This window comes from Sparus aurata, chromosome 1, assembly GCF_900880675.1.
Source record: "Sparus aurata chromosome 1, fSpaAur1.1, whole genome shotgun sequence".
Taxonomy (NCBI): Eukaryota; Metazoa; Chordata; class Actinopteri; order Spariformes; family Sparidae; genus Sparus; species Sparus aurata.
This window is the reverse complement of record NC_044187.1, coordinates 16,606,792-16,629,259: the sequence shown is the minus strand read 5'-3', so window position 1 is coordinate 16,629,259 and position 22,468 is coordinate 16,606,792. Positions and strand designations below refer to the sequence as shown.

General features: G+C 40.2%; 1 protein-coding gene across 2 annotated transcripts in view; it reads right to left on the bottom strand.

Moving 5' to 3' along the window:
• Positions 1–22,266, bottom strand: part of rnf24 (ring finger protein 24) — a 34,228-nt gene extending 11,962 nt beyond the window's left edge. Inside the window, exons 1-4 of one of the 2 annotated variants that reach the window (XM_030413436.1) lie at positions 21,658–22,266; positions 7,502–7,651; positions 1,440–1,482; positions 786–827 (exon numbers count right to left, since the gene is read on the bottom strand). In XM_030413436.1, coding sequence (XP_030269296.1) covers positions 786–827; positions 1,440–1,482; positions 7,502–7,644 — 228 coding nt within the window. In that variant the 5' untranslated portion in view covers positions 7,645–7,651; positions 21,658–22,266. Of the gene's footprint in view, positions 1–785; positions 828–1,439; positions 1,483–7,501; positions 7,652–15,277; positions 15,297–21,657 lie in introns of those variants that run through there. The other variant, XM_030413444.1, reaches the window with a different exon arrangement.
• Positions 22,267–22,468: the final 202 nt, after the last annotated feature.

Below are 22,468 nucleotides of genomic sequence, written 5' to 3'. Positions count from 1 at the left end.
ACAAAGCTCCAGATTAACCTTTTGAACTGGCTGCACTGGTGTGCCTAACTTTTTCATTTAGGTGCACCAGCACATAATGTAAGCGCAACCAATAACACATTTTAATTTGGATTCCAACCAAATCATGTCAATGAAGGAGCAGATACATGTTTTTTCACAACACACACAAGAAAAACATTTTAAAATCTGACCTGGATATCAGGTGCAGCAGTGCGACCAATGAAAATGTTTAGTCATGTGTGTCATCTTATCAGCTAGTCGTCTTAGCAGTAATGTTCATCTCAGGCCGATGTTGGTGTTCCATTTTGAAACCTTTATCTGCTGATACCAATGAAGTGCTGATAGTATCAGCACCCTTAATTATCTGTAGGTCATCGTCGTTGCCAAACTAAACAAAACCCAGAAAAACTCTCACAAACAGAAGCACAGATAATTAACTAACTGCAGGCATATACCATATTACCTAATGTGTGCCATTAGGAACCTATCATTAACCACACTGAAGCAAACAGCGTTTGTGATAATGACAGCATAAGCCTAAGCCCTTTATCATAAATCAGTGGAGAGCACAGTGTGTGGTTTGTGGCTTTCCATGTATCAGAACATCCAAAGAGGATGGGAGTACAAAAAAAAGAGTATATGAAAAACATTGTGGCAGAAGCATTGTTTATAGGACAGTACATTGTGTACTTTTCAGGTTACATTACAGAATGTTCTGTCCACAAGATAAAGAAAGTTGTGATTACTGATAATAACTGAACAAAAGAAGATGTTGATCTGCTTACCTCATGCAAATTTAACTCTTTGACTTTTTCCTTCTGAATGACCTGAGAGGAATAACAAGAGATGAGGAGAGATTAGTCACTGGTTGACACTAACGCTGTTATGCAGACACAGCAATCAGTTCCTCTGGATAAACAGCGTTAGGATTTGGGTAAGGAAACAAATTACAGAGTTAATTGCATCTCCTTCACCAGTGTGTGTGTGTGTTTATCTCTGACATGTTTGGCTTCATTTCACATGTTGTTATTATATAATTGAAGGTAGCGAGAGTCATGTTTATGCCCTCAATCACTCTCTCTCACTAGCATTGCAGGCTATACTTTGCCATCATGCTCAGCCCGAGCTAACTGTGAGCAGAGCAGGGCAACTTGCTTCCCTTCAGCTTGAGAGCAGTTCATAATGTTTGGTAGTACACTTGTGCTCACCAAAAACCTCTAAATAATTCTAAATGGGCTAGATTCAACAAGCACCCTCGAAATACCTGACGCTGCCAGAAGAATCTGCAGAATCGGCGATATTTAGGGACCACTTCATGATAATCTCTACTAAAGTACACATACTCTGACACTTATTTTCTGCTGACATTAGGTCATGTATTATTTCACTTTTCTGAACTGCAGTGTAAATATGTGTGTGTGTGTCACTGGAGTGCTTACTTGTTTGTATGCATATAGCTCTTTGTGTGCCTGGTGCCGTAACCTGGGGAGACGTAAAGACAAAGCATCTTTCTGATTAGTAAGGGGCTCCGACTGACTATATCAAAACAGAGACAAAGAAGTTCTACATCCCTGAAAAAGAGAGAAAAATGACACACATGTATGCAGTTTCCTTTTCAAATACTTGCCTTCTGATACCAGTCTGCTCTAGTCTAACACTCTGGTGTCCAATGGATGTTATAATTAAAAGGCAATTCTCAATCCATACAGTATAGAATAATACTTGACATGCATACCAGTTCTACGTTTTATAAAAATTACATATCTGAAAAAGAGACAACCATTTTAAATAAACATGTCTGGGTTGTGTATGCTCTGCATTAAAGATCATTATGCCTCAGGCAGGCAGTAGAATAATAAGCGTGTGACTTTTTGACTGAACAAATATTAACTGGATTCACAAATAACAGAAAGAGCCAGAATAACACCATCCTGAACTCTGTTAAGTTTGTTTTGCTTAGCACAGGAATATAAATCCAATACACATATACAGTGAAGAAAATAAGTATTTGAACACCCTGCTATTTTGCAAGTTCTCCCACTTAGAAATCATGGAGGGGTCTGAAATTTTCATGGTAGGTGCATGTCCACTGTGTGAGAGATAATCTAAAAAGAAAAATCCAGAAATCACAATCTATGATTTTTTAACAATTTATTCGTGTGATACAGCTGAAAATAAGTATTTGAACACCTGTCTATCAGCTAGAATTTTGACCCTCAAAGACCTGTTAGTCCGCCTTTAAAAGTCCTCCTCCACTCCACTGTATTATCCTGAATCAGATGCACCTGTGTGAGGTCGTTAGCTGCATAAAGACACCTGTCCACCCCATACAGTCAGTAAGACCCAAACATTCAGCATGGCTAAGAGCAAAGAGCTGTCCAAAGACACCAGAGACAAAATTGTACAACTCCACAAGGCTGGAAAGGGCTACGGAGAAATTGCCAAGCAGCTTGGTGAAAAAAGGTCCACTGTTGGAGCAATCATTAGAAAATGGAAGAAGCTAAACATGACGGTCAATCTCAATCGGAGTGGAGCCCCATGCAAGATATCACCTCGTGGGGTCTCAATGATGCTAAGAAAGGTGAGGAATCAGCCCAGAACTACACGGCAGGACTTGGTCAATGACCTGAAAAGAGCTGGGACCACCGTTTCCATGGTCACTGTTGGTAATACACTAAGACGTCATGGTTTGAAATCATGCATGGCACGGAAAGTTCCCCTGCTTAAACCAGCACATGTTAAGGCCCGTCTTAAGTTTGCCAATGACCATTTGGATGATCCAGAGGAGTCATGGGAGAAAGTTTTGTGGCCAAAATGGACCTTTTTGGTCATAATTCCACTAAGCCTGTTTGGAGGAAGAAGAATGATGCGTACCATCCCAAGAACACCATCCCTACTGTGAAACATGGAGGTGGTAGCATCATGTTTTGGGGGTGTTTTTCTGCTCATGGGACAGGACGACTGTACTGTATTAAGGAGAGGATGACTGCAGCCATGTATTGTGAGATTTTGCGGAACAACCTCTTTCCCTCAGTCAGATCATTGAAGATGAGTCGTGGCTGGATCTTCCAACATGACAATGACCCAAAGCACACAGCCAGGAAAACCAAGGAGTGGCTTCGTAAGAAGCATATCAAGGTTCTGGAGTGGCCTAGCCAGTCTCCAGACCTAAATCCAATTGAAAATCTTTGGAGGGAGCTGAAACTCCGTGTTTCTCAGCGACAGCCCAGAAACCTGACTGATCTAGAGAAGATCTGTGTGGAGGAGTGGGCCAAAATCCCTCCTGCAGTCTGTGCAAACCTGGTGAAGAACTACAGGAAACGTTTGACCTCTGTAATTGCAAACAAAGGCTACTCTACCAAATATTAACGTTGGTGTTCAAATACTTATTTTCAGCTGTATCACACAAATAAATTGTTAGAAAATCATAGATTGTGATTTCTGGATTTTTCTTTTTAGATTATCTCTCACACAGTGGACATGCACCTACCATGAAAATGTCAGACCCCTCCATGATTTCTAAGTGGGAGAACTTGCAAAATAGCAGGGTGTTCAAATACTTATTTTCTTCACTGTAGATATGATTAAGGGCTTAGGCCTAAGGCCTATTTCTTGTCAAAACAGAAAAATAATAGGTCAACTCAAAATATCACCCAAAATGTATTGAATCAGACAATAACAGCATTACTGCAGGTTGTTGAGACACTTTAAAATGGCTTGCTAAACTCATCACAGATGCAATCAATGTTTAACTCTTAACATCACTCTTGTAAATGAGTAAAACAAAACATGAGCAGTGGAGAAGAAAATAATCTAGGTACTGAGAAGGAGAATACAACATGTAGAAAACAGGAAAAGAACAAGAGAGATAGGAGAAATTCATAGGTTTGTAAGATTTACCTCCATTATAAGTAACCTTAACCTCTCGCAGCAGAGTGAGAGGGATCTGTAAAACAAGCAGCACAGTCTAGGAGAGAAACTGACATTTGGAAAGAGGTCAGCAGGAAAAGGTGCAGATACTCCCAAGGGTAGTGGACAACTGGCCATGGGTGAGTTGGTCTTGGGTGACTGATTGGGGTTGCTCAATGGCCCTTGAGTACTAAGTCAAAGTGAGCAAGGAGAGTAGCCCAGTTGAATCAGGCATCCAAATTTCCCTTCAAACCATAGCTAAATCATCTTTCTCATTATTTGATTGTACTGACTCATAAATGTCTCCATCAGCCGTGATTATACACTATTCAAAAAAATCAAGGGAACACTTAATCCTCACAGTATAACACCAAGTCAGTTAAATTTCAGGGATATCAAACTGTCCATTTAGGAAGCACAAGTGATTGTGAATCACTTTCACCTGTTGCAAATGAAAGTGACAACAGGTGCAGTGGAGAGGCAAAAGCAAGAAAAACCCTGAAAAGGGTGTGGTTTGCATGTAGTGGCCACAGACATTTGTTCTCTCCTCATCTTTCCTGACTGATTAATCTCTAGTTTTGTGTTCTGCTAGTGTCTTTATCACTACTGGTAGCATGGGGCACTACCTGCAGCCGCAAGACGCCATGGTGAATGTTATGCTGCCTGTAAAATCATCTAGCATGACCAGTTTGGTGGTGGGTCAGTGATGGTCTGGGGAGGCATATCCTTGGAGAGTCTCACAGACCTCCAAATCATAGTCAACGGTACACTGGCTGCTGTTAAGTACCGGTTGAAATCCTCAGAGCGAGTGTCAGACCATTCGCTGCTGCAGTAGGACTGGCCCTCTCGTAAACCTAAATCCAATTAAGCTACTATGTGATGTTTTGTATCGGTGCATCCGATGCCTCCAAGTATGGCCACAGACTGTCTAGAAAGCTCACGATGCCCTGACCCAAGACTGGGAGATGATCCCCCTGGACATCATCTGCTGACTCATCAGGAGCATGAGATGTTGTCGGGAGTGCTTACAGGCACTCTGGGGCCATATAGTACACTACTGAGTCGCATTATGTGTTGCCATGATAAAATCTGCAAAAGTTGGATTGGCCTGAATTGATTTTTTTTTACTTTGATCTGTGTGATTTTGGATCCAGCACTCAATAGGTTGATAATTTTGTTTTCCATTGATTGCTGTTTTTTTTCTCAAAAACGTATACAATGTAGGCCTACATCAGTAAAGATTTTCAACTTGAATGATTTGTTCATCAAGATCCGATTTTTGATGTAAGTATTCCCTTAATTTTTTTGAGCAGTGTAGTAAAACATGACCAAATGGTTGGGTCACTTCACTGAACCCTCGAGAGCACTGAATAAATGTTAGAAACTGTAGTTTTGAACAGGTTTCTTTACATTGATTATTTAAAAACCTTTAGGCCAAGTGCATGAATTCAAGGCCTCCTGTCCCTTACATTAACAAAGACCCCATAATCAAAAAACACCTTTTATTCCTTGTAATGTATACTGCATTGCATATTTCACACGTGTGTGTGTGGATGAAGACTCAGTGATGGCGGTGGTTGAGTATTTCTGTGAGAGTCTGCCATGTGTCAAACTACATGCGAATGTTTATTTTTGTTGGAATGATGACTTCTCACATGTCAGCTCTAACGTAAATTCCCTGGTCCCTTCATTCAACTGTCAATGTAAACAGCTACTGCAAAGAAACCCTAGGTTTTCCCTGTTACGGTGGCCTTTATCTAAGCCAGAACAATTTGTAGTTTCAACATGCATCATGGTCCAAATAATTTAAGTCATTTTGGGCAAGTTCTTTGGGAGACTACATCTCTACATGCCTTTTATGGAGCAAAACCGCTCTTTTTCCTTAAGTGATTGACGCCGGTTATCTTTACTTTCAGTGATGAATCATGATACTGCATCAAAGTCATAAAGTGTCACTTCACAGTTAGATAAGGAATTGGTGGAACAGAGTATCTGTTAACCTACTTACCATTTGCCCTGCAAGATAGGATATGACAGGGAGGCGAGGGGTGAAATTTGTTGGAAACTGCTGCTTGTCACTGTCTTAGATAAGAAATGTTGGACATTATTTGGGTTCAGTTTGTTGCTGCCAGGAGAAAACCTCTTGCAGCAACAGCAGCCAGGAAAATTTGACAGTGGGATTTAAAAAAGGGGCAAGGGAATGGCTAGTAATCACCTCCACCTTACTTTATGGGAAATAATTGCTGGATTACACTCAAAGCTAAACGCTAGAGAAGGGAGCTTTAACACTGTAAATATCAATGGTTCAAACAAGATATTCAAACATCCAAAGGCAAATTTAATGCAAATAGTATTCTATACATAGTAATACAGCAATTGAGTACTAGTAGGAATTGGTGAGGACATTAAGGTGGTTAAGTGGGTTTGAGTTTCTTTGACGCCAAGTGCCATGATCTTAATAATGAAGACAAGCAGCTTTTGATCTCAGAATATTACTGCTTTTCTTATAGATTTAGATTTTCAAGTTATTTATTGTGGTATCATGGCAAACTTCTCCAAACTGTGCTGTTGAAACATGTTGCCCGCCTGTGAAACAACTATTAGCACAACATACAAAATCACACATTTCCAAAAGGAGAAAAAAATGAAATCCTTTTGGTTCAGCCACAACTAAAAGCTCTTATGACAAGTGTCATGCAGTTTGTTAGATAGAAACTGCACAAAGATAAGACATTTCATTTCATTATTTTGCATAGATTTTATGAACGTAAGTTCAGGGTGCACACAAGTTTAGTACTGACCTTCAAGGCTGTCTTTCTACTTTTTAGATTACCAGACATAAAGTTGCAATTAGTAATGAGCCATTACGATACAGCTACAGTGAAGAAGTACATGAGGGCACTTCTGAACAAATAATTCATGAGCCAACACGACCTGAAATGTACAAGGAGGTGTTAAGAGGAAAGATGCATAATGACAGTCAGGGACAATCAACATTCAGTCCTCATTATAATTTTCAAGTCCCACATAAGTGGTGGTTCTGACAATCTGCTTGTCAAAGGAGGTACAGTACGTTCAAAGCTGTCATGGTCTTCAGGCTGTACAAAGCCTTTTCTGAACAAAGCACGCTGATTTGTAAATTCACATGTAAATTTAAAATCTGTTTAAATGTTAAGTAACAATAGTTGGAATTTGCCTTTTTATTTGAATGTGTAAATGTGACCTTGTAGGACAAGCAAAATTAGAGCGCACCACATCCTTTTATAATAAAACTGCATTAATCTTTCAGTGCTGTTATATTTGTGGAGGTATCAATGTGTGAGCTGGAATAAAGGCTGAAAAATACATATTTCTCTGTGTTTTACAACCTGTTTTTTTTAAGTGGCTGTGTATGAATATTACACTACCACCAGAACTTGTTGCATCCATCTAATATTAGATGTTGCCACCAGTGAATATACAATGTTGCCTCGCCAAAGAGAGAGCACTGTATGACACATATTGCCACAAACTTGAACAGCAAAGCAACGTGGGACACGATAATGATTGTAAGCGGAGCCAAATCCAAAGCTAATGGTTGCATGGGTCTTACCTTATTAAGTAGCAGCAGAAGAGTAGGCTGAGGATGAAGACAAAGATGGCTGTCCCAAACACCACAATGTAGATGTTAAGGGGAAGGTTCTGGAACCCTATATTTGGCATCCTGAAACTGTAGTGTGGGAAATCGGAGCTCATGGATATTCTGGTAGAGAGAGACAAATGACAGAGTCTGTAACACACCTTTAAATACATTGTTGACAGAAAAAAAACCTAAACCAATAGTGAGACAGCAATAAATGACACAGAAGAAAAATGGAACTGAACTTTCACTTTCAGCATTACAGGAACATTTTTCAGGGTTGGGTTTCATTTTCAGTTTAGTGTTATTGTAAATGTTGATGTTATCCTCGGCTTTATCAGCCTGTAAAACATTTCCACATGTTCAACTACAGCTGTTGTTACCGATAAGGCAATATATGATTATTACCTACATCCTTGGGTTATGTGGGGAAACATTATATGAAATAGCCATAGACATACATTAAAATAAATATTTCAAACATATTTTCACCATTTTCTATGCTTATGTATAGTTTGTATATAACACATTACGAATACATAATTTACATTATTAATAAACATACATAATATGAGCTGGACATAGTACATACATGTCACTTTACGAAACTGTTCCAATTTCTAACATACATGACTTGCACATGCCATGGCATGGAATTCGAGCTAAAGCTTTATATTCAACTGCCCTCTTTATCTTCCATAAACAAGGCAAGTCGCTATCTCAGGAAAGAAAGCTGTTGATTATGTTTTCATAATTTGAAATATACCTTTTAAAATACATACTGTTGCACTGCTAACAAAGAAGTAAAAATGCAATTAAATTTAAATTATAAATGCAAGATATTTACATGTATTTGCTCATACTGTGTTAGCATCCTTCTGAAAAGCTGATTCATAAAAAGCCAGAGCACACCAACAAGGATCCATTGGTCAAGTTCTCTTACACAATACACCATAGGGACAAGACCAGACATGAATACGCCTACCCAGAGAAGAGGAGGAGGCAAGGACAGGAATAACTTTGCTCCTTTGGGAACCGTGTCTTGTGCCCCTCCTCTTCACTAAACAGAGAGCTTCATTCCTCCACACTCTGGACAGTGGAAAGTTTTGAAGGTTTTGCTGAGGCCATTAACAATCCTCTCCTGCTCATGATTACACCATATGTAAATAACAGCACCCCAAAACCTAGCTTTGTATTAAATAACTTCGGTATGTCAGCATGGGGAACACTCTCTCAATATCACTATGTAACATTACTCCAGACAGTATTGGCAGTCATGATGGTGCCTCAAAATGGAGCCACTAGACAGTGTCAGTGACACCTGGCTCTTGATATCAGGGGTTGACGGGATTTGTAACTTGAAGTGTTTTTTCCATGTTTCAAATTCTCACCATATCACCAGATAATCTTATTTCATCAAGTGCCTTTTCACACTATATGTTGTCAGGCAGATTAAACATATAAAAGTTGGCAAATCGAGCACATTGCGCGTGCAATCACAGTAAATATCATTGGCATGTTTTGGTGATGTGAGTGCCAAAAGACAGAATCATCATGTCCTTGGGTTTCAAATGGTGGCTGGGACACTGTGTCCAGCATTTAAGATACATCTTTTGATGGGACAAATAGCTTGGACAAGGGATCTTATAAAAAGACAAACAAGAGGATACTAAACCCACAAGCTTACAGGACCGCCATGAGAACTTCATCCAACAGTTCCCTGAAGGGGAGAGAATTACTGACACAGGAACACTTGTTTACCATGCAGCTCTTATCTTCAGGATACTGTATTGGGGCATGGAGAGTCCGAACAGAGGCACTGAAATTAAACTCAACTATAATCAAATTAAATGCCTATAAACGGAGGCTTCTGGATGGAGAGGCAACATCTCCCCTCCGGTCCAGGTGTAGTCATGATGATTTGTTCAGCCATAGTAATGTGCACAATTCCCCGCCATATCAAATTATGACTCAAGCAGGTGCAATTTCCAAACATTTTAGCCGTTGATTTTGCCAGCTAACTATCAGCTGTATCATGATTTATCATGCGGTATCATCAATTTGGTATTCTTTGACCAACTTCAAGGCTCCATGCTAAACTGACACCATGCTTGTGTCTTAGTCCCTGCATCCACAGCCTGGAGAACCTCCACTTGCTTATCTGAACAGACAATCATGCTGCAGCGCTACGTACCTTTCATACAAACCAACAAGCCCCTCTGGAAATACATGACACTGACAGGCTGACATTCCATTCCTCAGAGTACGTGATTAGGTAACCTTTGTCAACTCGTATATTTGAAGTAATTCCATATAATTGAAAAGGTCACAAAACAGAGAAAATACTAAATAGTTAAAGCTCAAATGAAATGAAACTAGCAAACTTCTTCTTAGTGCACTGATACATTGACTTTTCTCCAGTTTTAAATAAAGATTGCCTGGTGGTGAACGTGCTGTGCACATACCCGAGCGGCGCCTTCATGCTGAAGAGCAGAAATGTCTGTAGATCTATAACTCAAGTCCTTGAGAAGTTACTTGGGTTGTCCTTGAGAACCCCCTCAGTTGGTTGCCTCTGGTTGACTGGTGTGTCTCACAGCCTTCTCTTTTTCAAACAAGCCCCACACATAATTCAGTCCCTAATTAACTCTTTGACTCTTAACCTTCACATCACTCTTAACTCTTCTGGAGCCTTAGCAGTAGTCCATTTCTACTCCCGAAGACAAAGGAAAACTGCAATCCGGCCATCAACTGGTTATCTCTATTGCCAGCGGCCAGCCACAACTTCTATAGCCACTTGGGTTACTAACATCCAATTCCTATGTATGTAAAAGCTGCTCCGCATTGTGATTTGGACATTTTTAGCACTTCTTTGTTGGCATATCAGTTTTAAATAGTGAGCTGTGTACTATCCATGAAATGAAGACATCAATCAATCTGACATTACAATAGACACATTAATTATGCATGAAAGTAGTTAACATTTCAAAAGCCATATGGGGCTAGTCTGGCTCCAGACCTCTGAATCACCACTCACATCTCCAGTTTGTTCAGTCATTTAAATAGATCTAGTGTAGTGCTAATGGTCAGCTGTTTACCACCAGTTGGAGAGGCAAAGATAATGTGTCAGATGTCATCCTTCCCTATAGCTAGCTGGCTACAGAGCTAGGATTTTTATTTTATTTTTTATTTTTTTTATATATACTATTTTAATGCCAAATTTGGAAATTCTTTTTTCCACTCACATCACACACAGGTGCGCACACACAAACGCACACGGAGATGAGCGAAGGGGCAGCCACGGCGCCCAATGAGCAGTGTTAGGGGTCAGTGCGTTGCTCAAGGGCACCTCGGCAATGCCCAGGATGTGAACCAGCACTCTCCAACTGCCAGTCCACATAATTTATTTTTTTTTGGTCCGGGTGGGACTTGAACCACTGACCTTCAAGTCCACAAGCCAATAAATATTTAGGGTAATATACTCCTTGGGGGCTTCTGGATTGATGATTTTAACCATCAATATTTAGCTTTAAAAATGACCACAAAAAAAGACTGAAACAAGGCAACCCTTTGTAAGCATTGCGCTATAACAATTCATTTAAATCAATGTATATAATGGATGCTTGACATGGCCTGAAAATCTATGAATTATCCATCTAAAGTAGCTGTGGGGTTTTGACAATCAATGGATCAACACCTACACCAAAATATAACTCAGTTTCTGCCCCTAAGGGAGCTATAGCAGAACTGCTGTAACATCCAATGCAAATGCATAAATCAACCTTTACAGTTCTATGGAAAGCTACAGGACAGACATGTGTCATTTTGCTGGCAGGAGTTTAGGAGGTGAGAGAATGTAATTCAATGCGGGTAAGACCATATGACAGATTTTAAAGGTCCAACTTTCAGTCAGTCTTCTGCTCCAAGGCTGTCCCCTTTGCTCAGTGCAACACCCCTACAGTATCAAGATTCACTGACCTAGTGGATTATGGGTTCATCAGGCAATCCAGAAATCGGACCCCTTAGCAGTAAACAACCCACATACCAGAAGCACACTTTTGAGGGTATTGCATCGTCAAACTCAGGGGGTCTGTTACAAATGAACCAACATGTACTGCTGAACTAAAACTGAAAAAGGATGACAATGCAACCAGTCATGGAGCAATATAGTTGTGAAACAATCAGAAATCAATATAGATACAATACACTGAGTGACTGGAGATACAGAAGTACAACCGCTTCCTTGTAGGCTGCAGGAGATGACTGAATGATTGGATGAGTATGATCACCATCCTCAAAACACCTAATGACAAATAACCATTTTGAAAAAATAGTACCTGTTAGTCTTTGGAGTTAAACAGATTTGTAGTCTGTGCTAAGGCCTGTTGAAGCTCCTCTGGTGGCTTGTAAAGACAACTAATATTTGGTTTTAATTTGCCACCCATCTATTTCCCACAAATTTTAACAAATCTTGCAGTCAAATAAAAAAAAAGAAAATCAAATCTCAGCCGTGACTTTTAAAACTTTCCACAGTCTAGGCACAAGGTCTAACACTTGGTCCTAAATTCCCTCCTTGATGCTTCCTGCAACTAAATAGCTTCCTGTGCATCTAAAAATACCCCATTGGCCCTCTCCCTCTTTGAAACTGAAGGGCCCACTCAGGACAAAAGCCAAACTTGCATGCTTCATTGGGTACTGGCCTAAACTAGTTGTGAAATGTGAATGTACAGTGAGGCAATGCCGACAGGGCTATCTCCACTGCACACCTACTGAAGTAGAGATGTATACCAGTTACAAGCTTGTTGTTTTTGTGTGTGCCTCTCACAAAGAGGACAATCCAACAATCAGACTAAAAAGCATTCAGAGTGAATGTGATGACTTGGCAACGAACAGCGTCTTCTGGTTGGAAAGGGCAGATGTGATTTGCATCTGCTCTCCTCATCCCACCATTTCTGCCACCATCTGCTTCTCTCACTCGGACATTTTTCACAAGGCCTCACCCTATTACATAACCAGCAACGAGACCACGCGCAGCACATTACATTCATAGGAAATGAGTGCGAGTGAGCAAATCACATTCATTGTGCACCGTTTCCCGTGGTATGATGGAACAGAAAATGTACTGTATATTTTAACCTCCTGTGTTAGCCTTAAAGTATCAGTCCACCTAAATTATAAAAAAATATATCTTAAGTATCAGAGAACCATGTTTCCCAAACCTGGTCATAAAGATACAGTGAAATTATAAAGAGGACACATACTTTTCCCAAATAAATTCAGCCTGTGCTGACACAGAATATGTACACAACCAGGAAACAACAAAGAAAATGAACCAGAATGATTATATAAAAAATCTGGACAAAAAAATGTCGCCCCACCATATAACTGCACATATGGGCTTATCCAGAAAACTATTCACAATACACTAAATTTAATATCAACCATTTGTATTTTGGGTTTACTTTCCTTGTATGTTGGACTGAGAAACAATTTAACATGAAAGCTTAATTCTGTTAGGGTTGGGAATGGGGACAGTATACTCTTTTCTTCCATTGGAAATGTAATAGAATAAAGCTATCTATGAGCTGTGCTGGGAACTCTTAGCTGTGCCTGGGGATAACATCGCTCCATAAGTGTAGCAAAGGTACGGCCTCAGCATGAATCTTTTTCCTCTGTCGAGTGTTTATTAACCACTCTACAACCTTAAATACTGTCTGAAGGACTGTCTTTTCTAGGCCAATGAGTCATCACTTCTTTGGGTAACAACATAGATTCATTGTGAACTTTGCCCTGTCCAAACAAGTGCACAGACTTCCTTAAACCAATTTTTAAAAGTATCACAGCTTGATGTTTTCATGTGTTGTAAAGGCTGTATGGGCTGTAGAGCTTAATCAAACCTAAGGAACAAGCCACTCCTCCAACCCTCCCCAGTGCTCTTCTATACCCATAGATACATCAAATGAACAGATAATGGACTTTAGACCCATGACATTTCATATTTGTCATGTGAAAAGATAAGTCTCATGCAACTGCTGACTACCATTTGTTTTGTTCCAAGAAAAAGGTTGCCAAATCCTTAAACAGTAGAGAGGAATTGAATGTGCATCTAATGTGCCTTTTTCCTTTGTTAGTTTTTTGTACATCCTCCCTTGTTTTATCACACCAAATTCCCTTCAAAAACAACCCCAAAACCTTAACTCAGTTCAGGAGATTCTTGTCATGAGCCCACATCTTCATATTCACAAGATGCTGTCCAAACAAGAAGTGGAAATTTCCACTAGCAGCCACGGCCAGCCGTGAGATTTGCACATCTGAAACTTAATATGCCAAAGGGCAGCAACAAACACTAGGGCCTCAGAGGCAGAGCAAGGGACTCTTCAAAATGTGCTGGCTGTGGTCAATGAAATGCCCACATTCATGATGATACTGAACAAACATACCACATTTCCAACCATATGAGCAGGGTAAATCATGGGGCAATGGGCCATTTAGATATCAGACCATCCATCAAAACATAATGGCTCCTAGTTTTAATGTTTTATGACAAGAGTGGCTTGTTAAATCGTCCTTTTAGCCAGAAAGGAGGTAAACCGATTAGTCAGAAAGCATACAAAATCCAAACCTAGGATCATACAACTGTCACTGATGTGTGAAGAACACTAGAAAAAAGGTCCTCTCTTTGTTAAAAACTCAAAGGCAATGCACAGAGTTTTATTGTGTTTCTTCACAGGAGGAATGAAGATGATGATATCAATGATCACACACCGGATTACTTATGAAAGTATCCAACTGTGTTTCCTCTTGAAGCCCTGAAATATGCATTATAAAAAGCTTGTTTTTCCAAAGTTTGGCCAAGTTCTACAGTAAGTAGGTCGCTGTAACTATAACTCCAGTTAAGGAGATGTGGGAGGCACAGGACTTGAGTGGAGCTGACAAGGTCAACCTGATGTCGGCTGCTTATTTCCGATTACTGGCTTTAGCCTACATCTAAGGCCATTACACGTACCACCAAACATATTGTATGAAAGACGTGGAAAAAATGGTTGAATTGAACTCAACTTAAATGCAGTTCAAATTGAATTTGTGGTTTAAAGTATGAATGAGTAGATAAAAGTTTAGAAGAGTATAAGTAGTTGAAAAATTAGGAAAGGAATGAAGGACTCAAAACATAGTGTAAGATGGGAGATGAATTCTATGGTTCACTCATGGCTAGGGGCTGAACTGCATGACTTGAATAATGGCTGGGAGCAAAACTGTGTGTCTTCACCAATAACTGGGGGCTGAACTAGGGCTGGGCGATATATCGATATAAAACTTATATCGATATATTTTTGAAATGTGATATGGAATTAGACCCTATCGCGTATATCGATATAGTTCAATTTTGCGCTGTGATCCTTGCTCCAGGCAAACCGCTGAACCGGGGCTCTCTGCACGGCTCCCCCCGCCCCTCCTCCTTCATGTACAGAGAGGGGAGGGGCTGGAACAGACACTCCGGCACTCTTCAACAAACACTATGGTGGCCACCGTTGCCCCGCACTTTGGCCTTGATACCCCGTGAAAAAATATCATCGCACGGCCACCGGACAGCATAGCGAGCTTGTCTTTAATTACAGCCACCTGAGTGCACAGTAGTCACTCACAGTAACTTCAGTGAGTCCGCGGTTCGCGCAGGTGGAGTCTCATCATCACGATGATCTCAGGTGAAAGCCACACAGCAGCAGCGTCTCAAAACAGAAGAACGAAACTTACAGCACAGCGAGCGAGCTCAGCCAGCTGTGAGACGAGAGCGCAGGGACCGTCTACAAAGTGCAGCACTGAAAAGAGAAAGTACAAAAAATATTCAATAACTTCACTATTATTCAGGGTGTAGTGCCACCAAAATCACTCAACACATCAGTGGTCTCCTGCTGGTTATTCTACAATTTTTTTGTTTAGAAAAAATGTGCTTTGCCATAATTTTGGGGAATTTCTATTTGGGAGAAATATTCAGTAACACTAATATTCAGTGTGGTGTCACAAAACTCACCTCACCCTAACCCTACTTAAAAAAACTGTTTTGTAATGTAACATTAACTTGATATTGGTATTTAAAAAATGTTTTAATACATAATCCATGTCTTATTATAAATTAGGATGTTATGGTATCAGTCTGAAAGGTAAATCAACACATTTTACTCAGTGGCCTTTGTGCCCTGTCATGTGGCCTTGGTGCCCCTGACAAAAAAAAAAAAGTGAAGGCCAAATGGACTTGCCCCTAAAATGACGAAATTCCCACCCACATGTCATATTTGGCTTTGACTTAACATTTGCTCTCACTTTGCATAAAAATATCGGGATATATATCGTATATCGATATTCAGCCTAAATATATCGGGATATGACTATTAGTCCATATCGCCCAGCCCTAGGCTGAACTGCATGTCTTTACTAGAATAATTTACAAGAATTGTTTGACTTTCGAAATGCAGTTCATTGTTAGCCTCGAAAGTCCTCGAAATTCTTACATGAATATGTTTTAAAGATGTGGAATGTTTTAAGGTTTGTTGAAAAACTGAAGCTTTACTGCATTGCTGGCTTAATTTTGTATGGGGAAGCAGCTAAGGGAGTATGGAGAGTTGGGTTAGTGGTAAAGAGTCTGATTACTATGACTGATTTAAATAATCATAATGTATCTAAATAATATCCAAACGGTATGAAATCCAGAAACTTATTGAGTATCATCAAATTTTGAATGTAGGCCTAAAGGCAAACTGAGTACCAAAACTCTTAGGCCTAATACCTCTTATTTGACTTGACTTGGGGAGGAGGTTCAATCATCAACTAAAATGATCTAAATGGAAGCAAACTGAAAACGTTTGCTCTACTTTCTCTCTCCCTACCCTTAAAGCCCATCATTCCTCATTGGATTCTGATAGTAACACAAGCTGACACAAACAAGAGAAACTGACACACACAGCTGTCTCATAGCACTCTTGTCTCCCTGTATCTAGTGCCAGTTCTGGAGGGCTTGTTTCGAATTGCAGTGTACTGTGTCACCTCATGAACTGAAGCCATTAGACTGTCTTAGTTTTACTTTCTTTTCTACTTTATCTTAATCTATTTTTGTAAACCATTGACTCTTAGATTTTAGGTTTAGTAGCCACACCCGCACCCCATTAAATAATGAACTGAGATATAACATTTGAAAATACACTTTTAAAACAAAATCACTGAAAAAAGATGATATTCAACTTGCATCAAGCTTAATACTATGAAAAGTACATAGCAACCTTCCACAAAGAAACTTGAGGCCTGGCCTGCAAATGCAGGGTCACCACCACTATAAATAAAACCTCTAGTCATGTGAGAGTGAGTAAGTCAAGTTGAAACACGAAAACAACCTTAACCCTTTGCAAGTCATGCCAGATAACTTGGGGTCATCAACCACTGACCTGCATGAAATAAACAATTACAGAGACCAAACAGAACAAACGAAAGGTGTCAAGTAACAAACTGTAACTAAATCTAAAATATTCTATTAAGACCATTTGTGTGTGCACTCAGTGTTGTCTATTTGAGAAACTACTGTTTGAGTTGGCCAAGTTCCTTGAGCTCATGGCCAAGAACAACAGTATTTATGATAATTATTAGTGGATAAATCTAAGGAGAAAACAAAAAAATATCCAAAATTCTGCCAAGAACTTTATATATCAACCAACTAGATGAGACCAAAGGGGGTCAGTTATTTATCAACCTGAAATGCACATGCAGGCTTCATGCATGACCCTCTGCTTGCATTTAACTCAAACAAAGCTGTCCCCCACACACTCACATAAAAGACAATGCAACCTATACAAAGGACCTGCTGTGTTCTCTGATGCTGGAGTGTCAATACGAATACACACAATAGCACCCAGCCGTTTCTCTGGGCAATCTAATTGTATTGTTGTGCCCCTGCCTTATTGATATGGTGCCTGAAATACCTTGGGCATGACAGTCTCCAAACATTAATGCTTGAAGGCTGCAAAGAAGAGCTTCATGTGTTTAAAAGCACATAATACTGGCAGGCCTTCACATTTGTGCTCCACATATTGCAGCTAAATGTTTAACCACTCCAGTTCAAGATCAGGTAAGTGCTAATGCTAACATTGCAAAGCACCTCTGCCATTACTGTCTCAAATGAAGCCTTTCGTACTTGGTTGTTTAAGTGTTCCCCCCCTTCGTATTGCCATAAGATATATAACACGTCCACTGACACACGAAGGGCTTCAGACAAATATTCGTACACAGCTGTAGGTGTCAGATTACATTTAATAAAAAACTTCAAGACCTGTCCAGACAGCCTTTCTCCCGTCTCTCTACTGTGCCCCTTTTCCTCTGTACAGCTATCGCTCCGTACTTTCCTGTTCCACCATTATCCCTTTCTTATTTTATTGAACTAACATAAGCACATAGCCACAGAATCTTAAATTTTTAAATATATTTTCAGACGATTACATGCTTCTACAAGTCACATTCAGCCACCAATTACAAGAGCATGGGAAAATACTGTTACACTGGAAAAAAAAAATTAGGTCCTTTACCACTCTTCCTAATTCTTCATATTGTTCCTTCATTATATGTGAGCACTGCAGATACTGAAGAAGACTGGAGGAGACTGAAGGATGTCTCTTGATCACCTATGTCTCAAATGCTGCAGCAGTCAAGCTTGTATTGTCTCCAGGGAGAGAAACATGTATTTGAAATATGACGGACTGGTTTAATGTGTTTAAAGGAAATAACAAGTCTGCCTTAAATCTGTTATTTAATGTGCTATTCGACTATTTAACCTTTGCCTTGAATGTGAGGCCCTCCAGTAAGTTCCCCTCACTTCATGAATGTCCAGTAATGCTCATTTCCTATTACGTGGAAAATTACACAACTTGTATAAGCACTAAAACCTTACAGTGACAGAAGCCTAGTGTAGCCTAGTAGCACTACACAATCCCTTCAGGGAAAAAAAAAACTAATTCTGTAAATGTAAATGAAAGAAGGAGCCAGCTACAAATGTTTTCTTAAGGATTTGGTTGCACTAGTCATATGTAAATGAGCCATTTTAATAATGATGTAATTTAGTTTGCCTTCTACTGAAAAATATTTTCTGGGTTTACCTCTAAGGGAAGCAACATCATGTTAAATGTTTTACTAATATTGCTAGATAGATGGTCCATATAATACTAGGCAAATCAACAGCTGTGAAAACAGATCCCTGATGCTTCTTTGGCAGCACAAAGTAATAAAAGCTGTGGGCCAGGTGATTAAGTGTTCAGTATTATTGTGTACTGTATTTATTTCTCCTAAGCCTTACAACTGTAAAGTAGCTTATGCATGCAGATCATATAGAAATCCGTTTGTTGCCTGCTTTGACATACTGACTGAGTTGATTCTTTGGCAGATGTTTCCGTCTGTTTTTCTTTCATTGTTCCTGCCTTTTTGATACAGTTTCTGAAACTGCTTAAACACATAATGGTCTCCAGACATGAAACCTGTTGAGCTGAGCTTAATGTATTTAAGAGCAGGTTATACTAATACTAGCATGCTTTCACATTTATGCAATGCAAAGTGCACTGCAATGTTTAACCCCTCCAGCCCTAACTGAGTGCTAAGGCACCTTGTAAAGCATGTCTGAACTCTGCCAATACAGTCTCAAAGCCCCTCAGGACTTGTGTTCTACACCTAAATATGGCATTCAGCTACGTATAACTGCCACCCGTAGTCTGTGTGCTTTTTAAAATGCTGTATAATGTATAATAATTCCTTTCTCCATTTAGTACTAAAGGTCCAATCATGTGCACAGTCAAGTCAATGGCATCGCTCTCAGAGGTCAGCGCACATAAGGTTGATCAAATTTGAGCTTTCGGCAAAGTTCATTGTCCCATTACCTGCATTGGCACATGGTTGTAGTCAGTGAAATGACCTAAATTCAATACAATGTGGAGGAAGACAAAAATCTGTCCAGAGATTTAAGAGTGAAAGAGTTTTTTGGGACACTGATTTTTTTGACCTTGGGCTTTCACAATAAGAAGTAACTATTCAGAAATGTATTCTGAGAAGGCTGCATGGTTCAGTTACAATACTACTTGCGTCTGAATGAGCATAGTCAGCGTGTTTACAGACACTGCCAATCGATTTAGTCTCCATTCTGAACAAGATGCACACTCATGGTATCACCAAGGTCAGTGCGTATACCGTTTAATCAATTTTTTAATTTTGATGCAAGTCACCATCTATCACATGAATTAGCAAAACCTTTCAATTTAAGCAAATCAGACATACAGATGTAAAGCCTTCTGAGGGAATTGCAACATATAACAACACTGATCCTTAGACTATTTAATGGAAAAAGAGGGGTAAAAAGTATGTTGAGATTCAATATATTCTGTTTCCAGATTACTAAGGTTGTCAAAAGTAGGTGAAGACCGATTATAGCCCATGGGCGATTATTGGGGCCGATATTCAGCATTTTCCAATTGTCAGTGATCTTTTTGTCAGAATACCGATAGTACAACTAATCTAAAGATATTGGCTCTGATGAAACATCCTCTCACACAATGTCCTGCCCATAACAATATCTACAATTGGTAACACATCACAATTAATATCCTTTAAATACTGAATAATCTGAATCTGGAAAGTAACTAGTAACTAAATGTAGTGGAGAGAAAGTATAGAAAATGGAAAAACTCAAGTACCTGGAAATTTTACTTAACAGTACTTAACTAAATTTTACTTCGGTTTGTTCAATCACTGTTTTTTTTTTATATTATATTATTTGACACCATGATTTATATTTTTACTGCAAATAAATATTGGTCCCAAATATTGGTTTTCAGTCTCCTTGATTTCTAATAATCGGTATCAACCCCGAAAATGGCATATCGGTCTGCCCCTATCACTCATCAAAAGCACTGGTACTTTAAATAATATGATATCCTTCTTCGATAGTATCAAAAGTACAAAAGCTATAAAAACATTTTTTTTTAAAAGATGGCTGCACAGATATTAACTTTGTTACAAATGTACAGAGATGTGTTTGTTGTGTCGAAAGAGGCAATCAAGTGTTTTTTCTTACACTGGAAATATATTAAAATCTAAGATTCTGGTATGGTGGCAGCTTTTGCAGGCTACTGACATGACTAATTTAACAGTAAGCTAAAAATACGAACATGATTTCTGCACCATGGGGGCTGCAATGATTCACAAACACTTTCTTGCATCGCACGCAGCACTTAATCAGATGGGAGCAGTCATTTTCTACGCATATACCTTTTCTCTCTTGAGGCAAAGTGAGGAGGGCAGAGGCTTCATACAGCCCCATATAGTCTCATTCTTGCACCTCTGCCAACCATGCCCACGGAGGATTAGCGTGTTATAGCACAGGCGTGCACAGCCCAAACAATGCTGTCAGTGTGGACGGAAACGCAGAGAAAAGCCCTACTGTTTTTCCCCCTGCCATGCGTTTTCACAAGGGTCATTACTGTCTGGATAACAGGGGAGTGGAGTTGAGGTTTTAAGCCACTATCAGTGGATCAGCCACTGTGAAGCACTGACATGACGATAATGAGCGAAAAATGTTGCGATTGTCACGGTGATAGGACATCATTACGCCACTCACTGGGGCACTTTGAGAGCCAAATCTAAATGACTTCACACAGTGATGTCGTTTACGTGACTGCATGCTGGGATTCTTCATGCTTGCAGCTAATCAATGCTTGGTGCGGTCACAGATTATTGCAGGACAGGGGGGATAACTGGGCGTAGGCTCGCTAGCTAACTAGCAGCGTTGACGGCTAACCTAGCAACACATGACATAGCGTTACTTAACGTTTAAACCAGAGCAGCCGTTTGGTCCCAATTTAACGAACCAAAATGATGTTAAATAGCATTAGGTCAAAAGCATAACCATCTGCGCGTCTCCCCAGAGAAAAAAACAAGTCTGCATGACATTATATAATCACTCACATGCTAAACTAGTAAACAAACCGTGCGTTACTCTGATACTGAACTCGTAATGTGACAATGACTGTTGCCAAGTTCAGCGCCGTTAACGGTTCACGGTTAGCAGCTAACTTAAAACATGAAGGGTTAAGAAAATAGGACCATTCACTCACCAGCGGTTCCCTCAGCCCCAGTAGTAGCCGTGCTCTTCTGGTGTGTGTTTCTTCACACACACACACACACACACTCAGGGTGCTGGAAGGCTTTATTTTAAAGAAGAAAAAAAAGCGACAAACCGACCCAAAAAAACTGAAAGCGAAGACTGTCCTGACGACGAGAGCTGCCTTATTTCAACATAACCAAAGCACCGCAGCAGGGCGACCCGGTCATCACACAGCCCCCCTTCTGCCCGTGATGTTGACGATGGTGGCGGTTGCGGTTAACGGGAAACCTCGCTGGGATCTCCGCGGGAAGAGGAAAACGGCGATAATTAAAGACAGCGGTGGATGAGTGTATGTCGTTCGCTGAGATGTTGTGTGGGGAGTGGTGTCGGGAAATCCTGCGCTGGGCCCAAAACAACCAGTGGGAATCGCGGTTAATGACGACCTGCACGTCTCGCTCGTCAACGTATACTAGCCCACTACCACCAGAAGCTTAGATCCCACCTCCTCCTCCTCCCTGACGGCTCAGCACACACAGACCGACGCGTACAGTGCCGTTGGAGGTTTTGAGGACAGCGTGTACGAGGGGTGTGATGCTGAGAGAGGGAGAGAGGGAGGGAGGGGATGCTGCACATGGTCACGTAGCTGGTCGCAAAGTGAGCCTTAACCAAATAATGGTTCAAGATGAAACCAATGCTGGTTCTCCAGTGGTGAGATCAGATGAAACTGGCAGAGAGCCGCCTGTCTCCAGTTTACTAGTGGAGAATTCAGCTGAGTTTTAGTCACATTTGTCTCCAAAACAAAACAAAAAGCACTGCAGCTA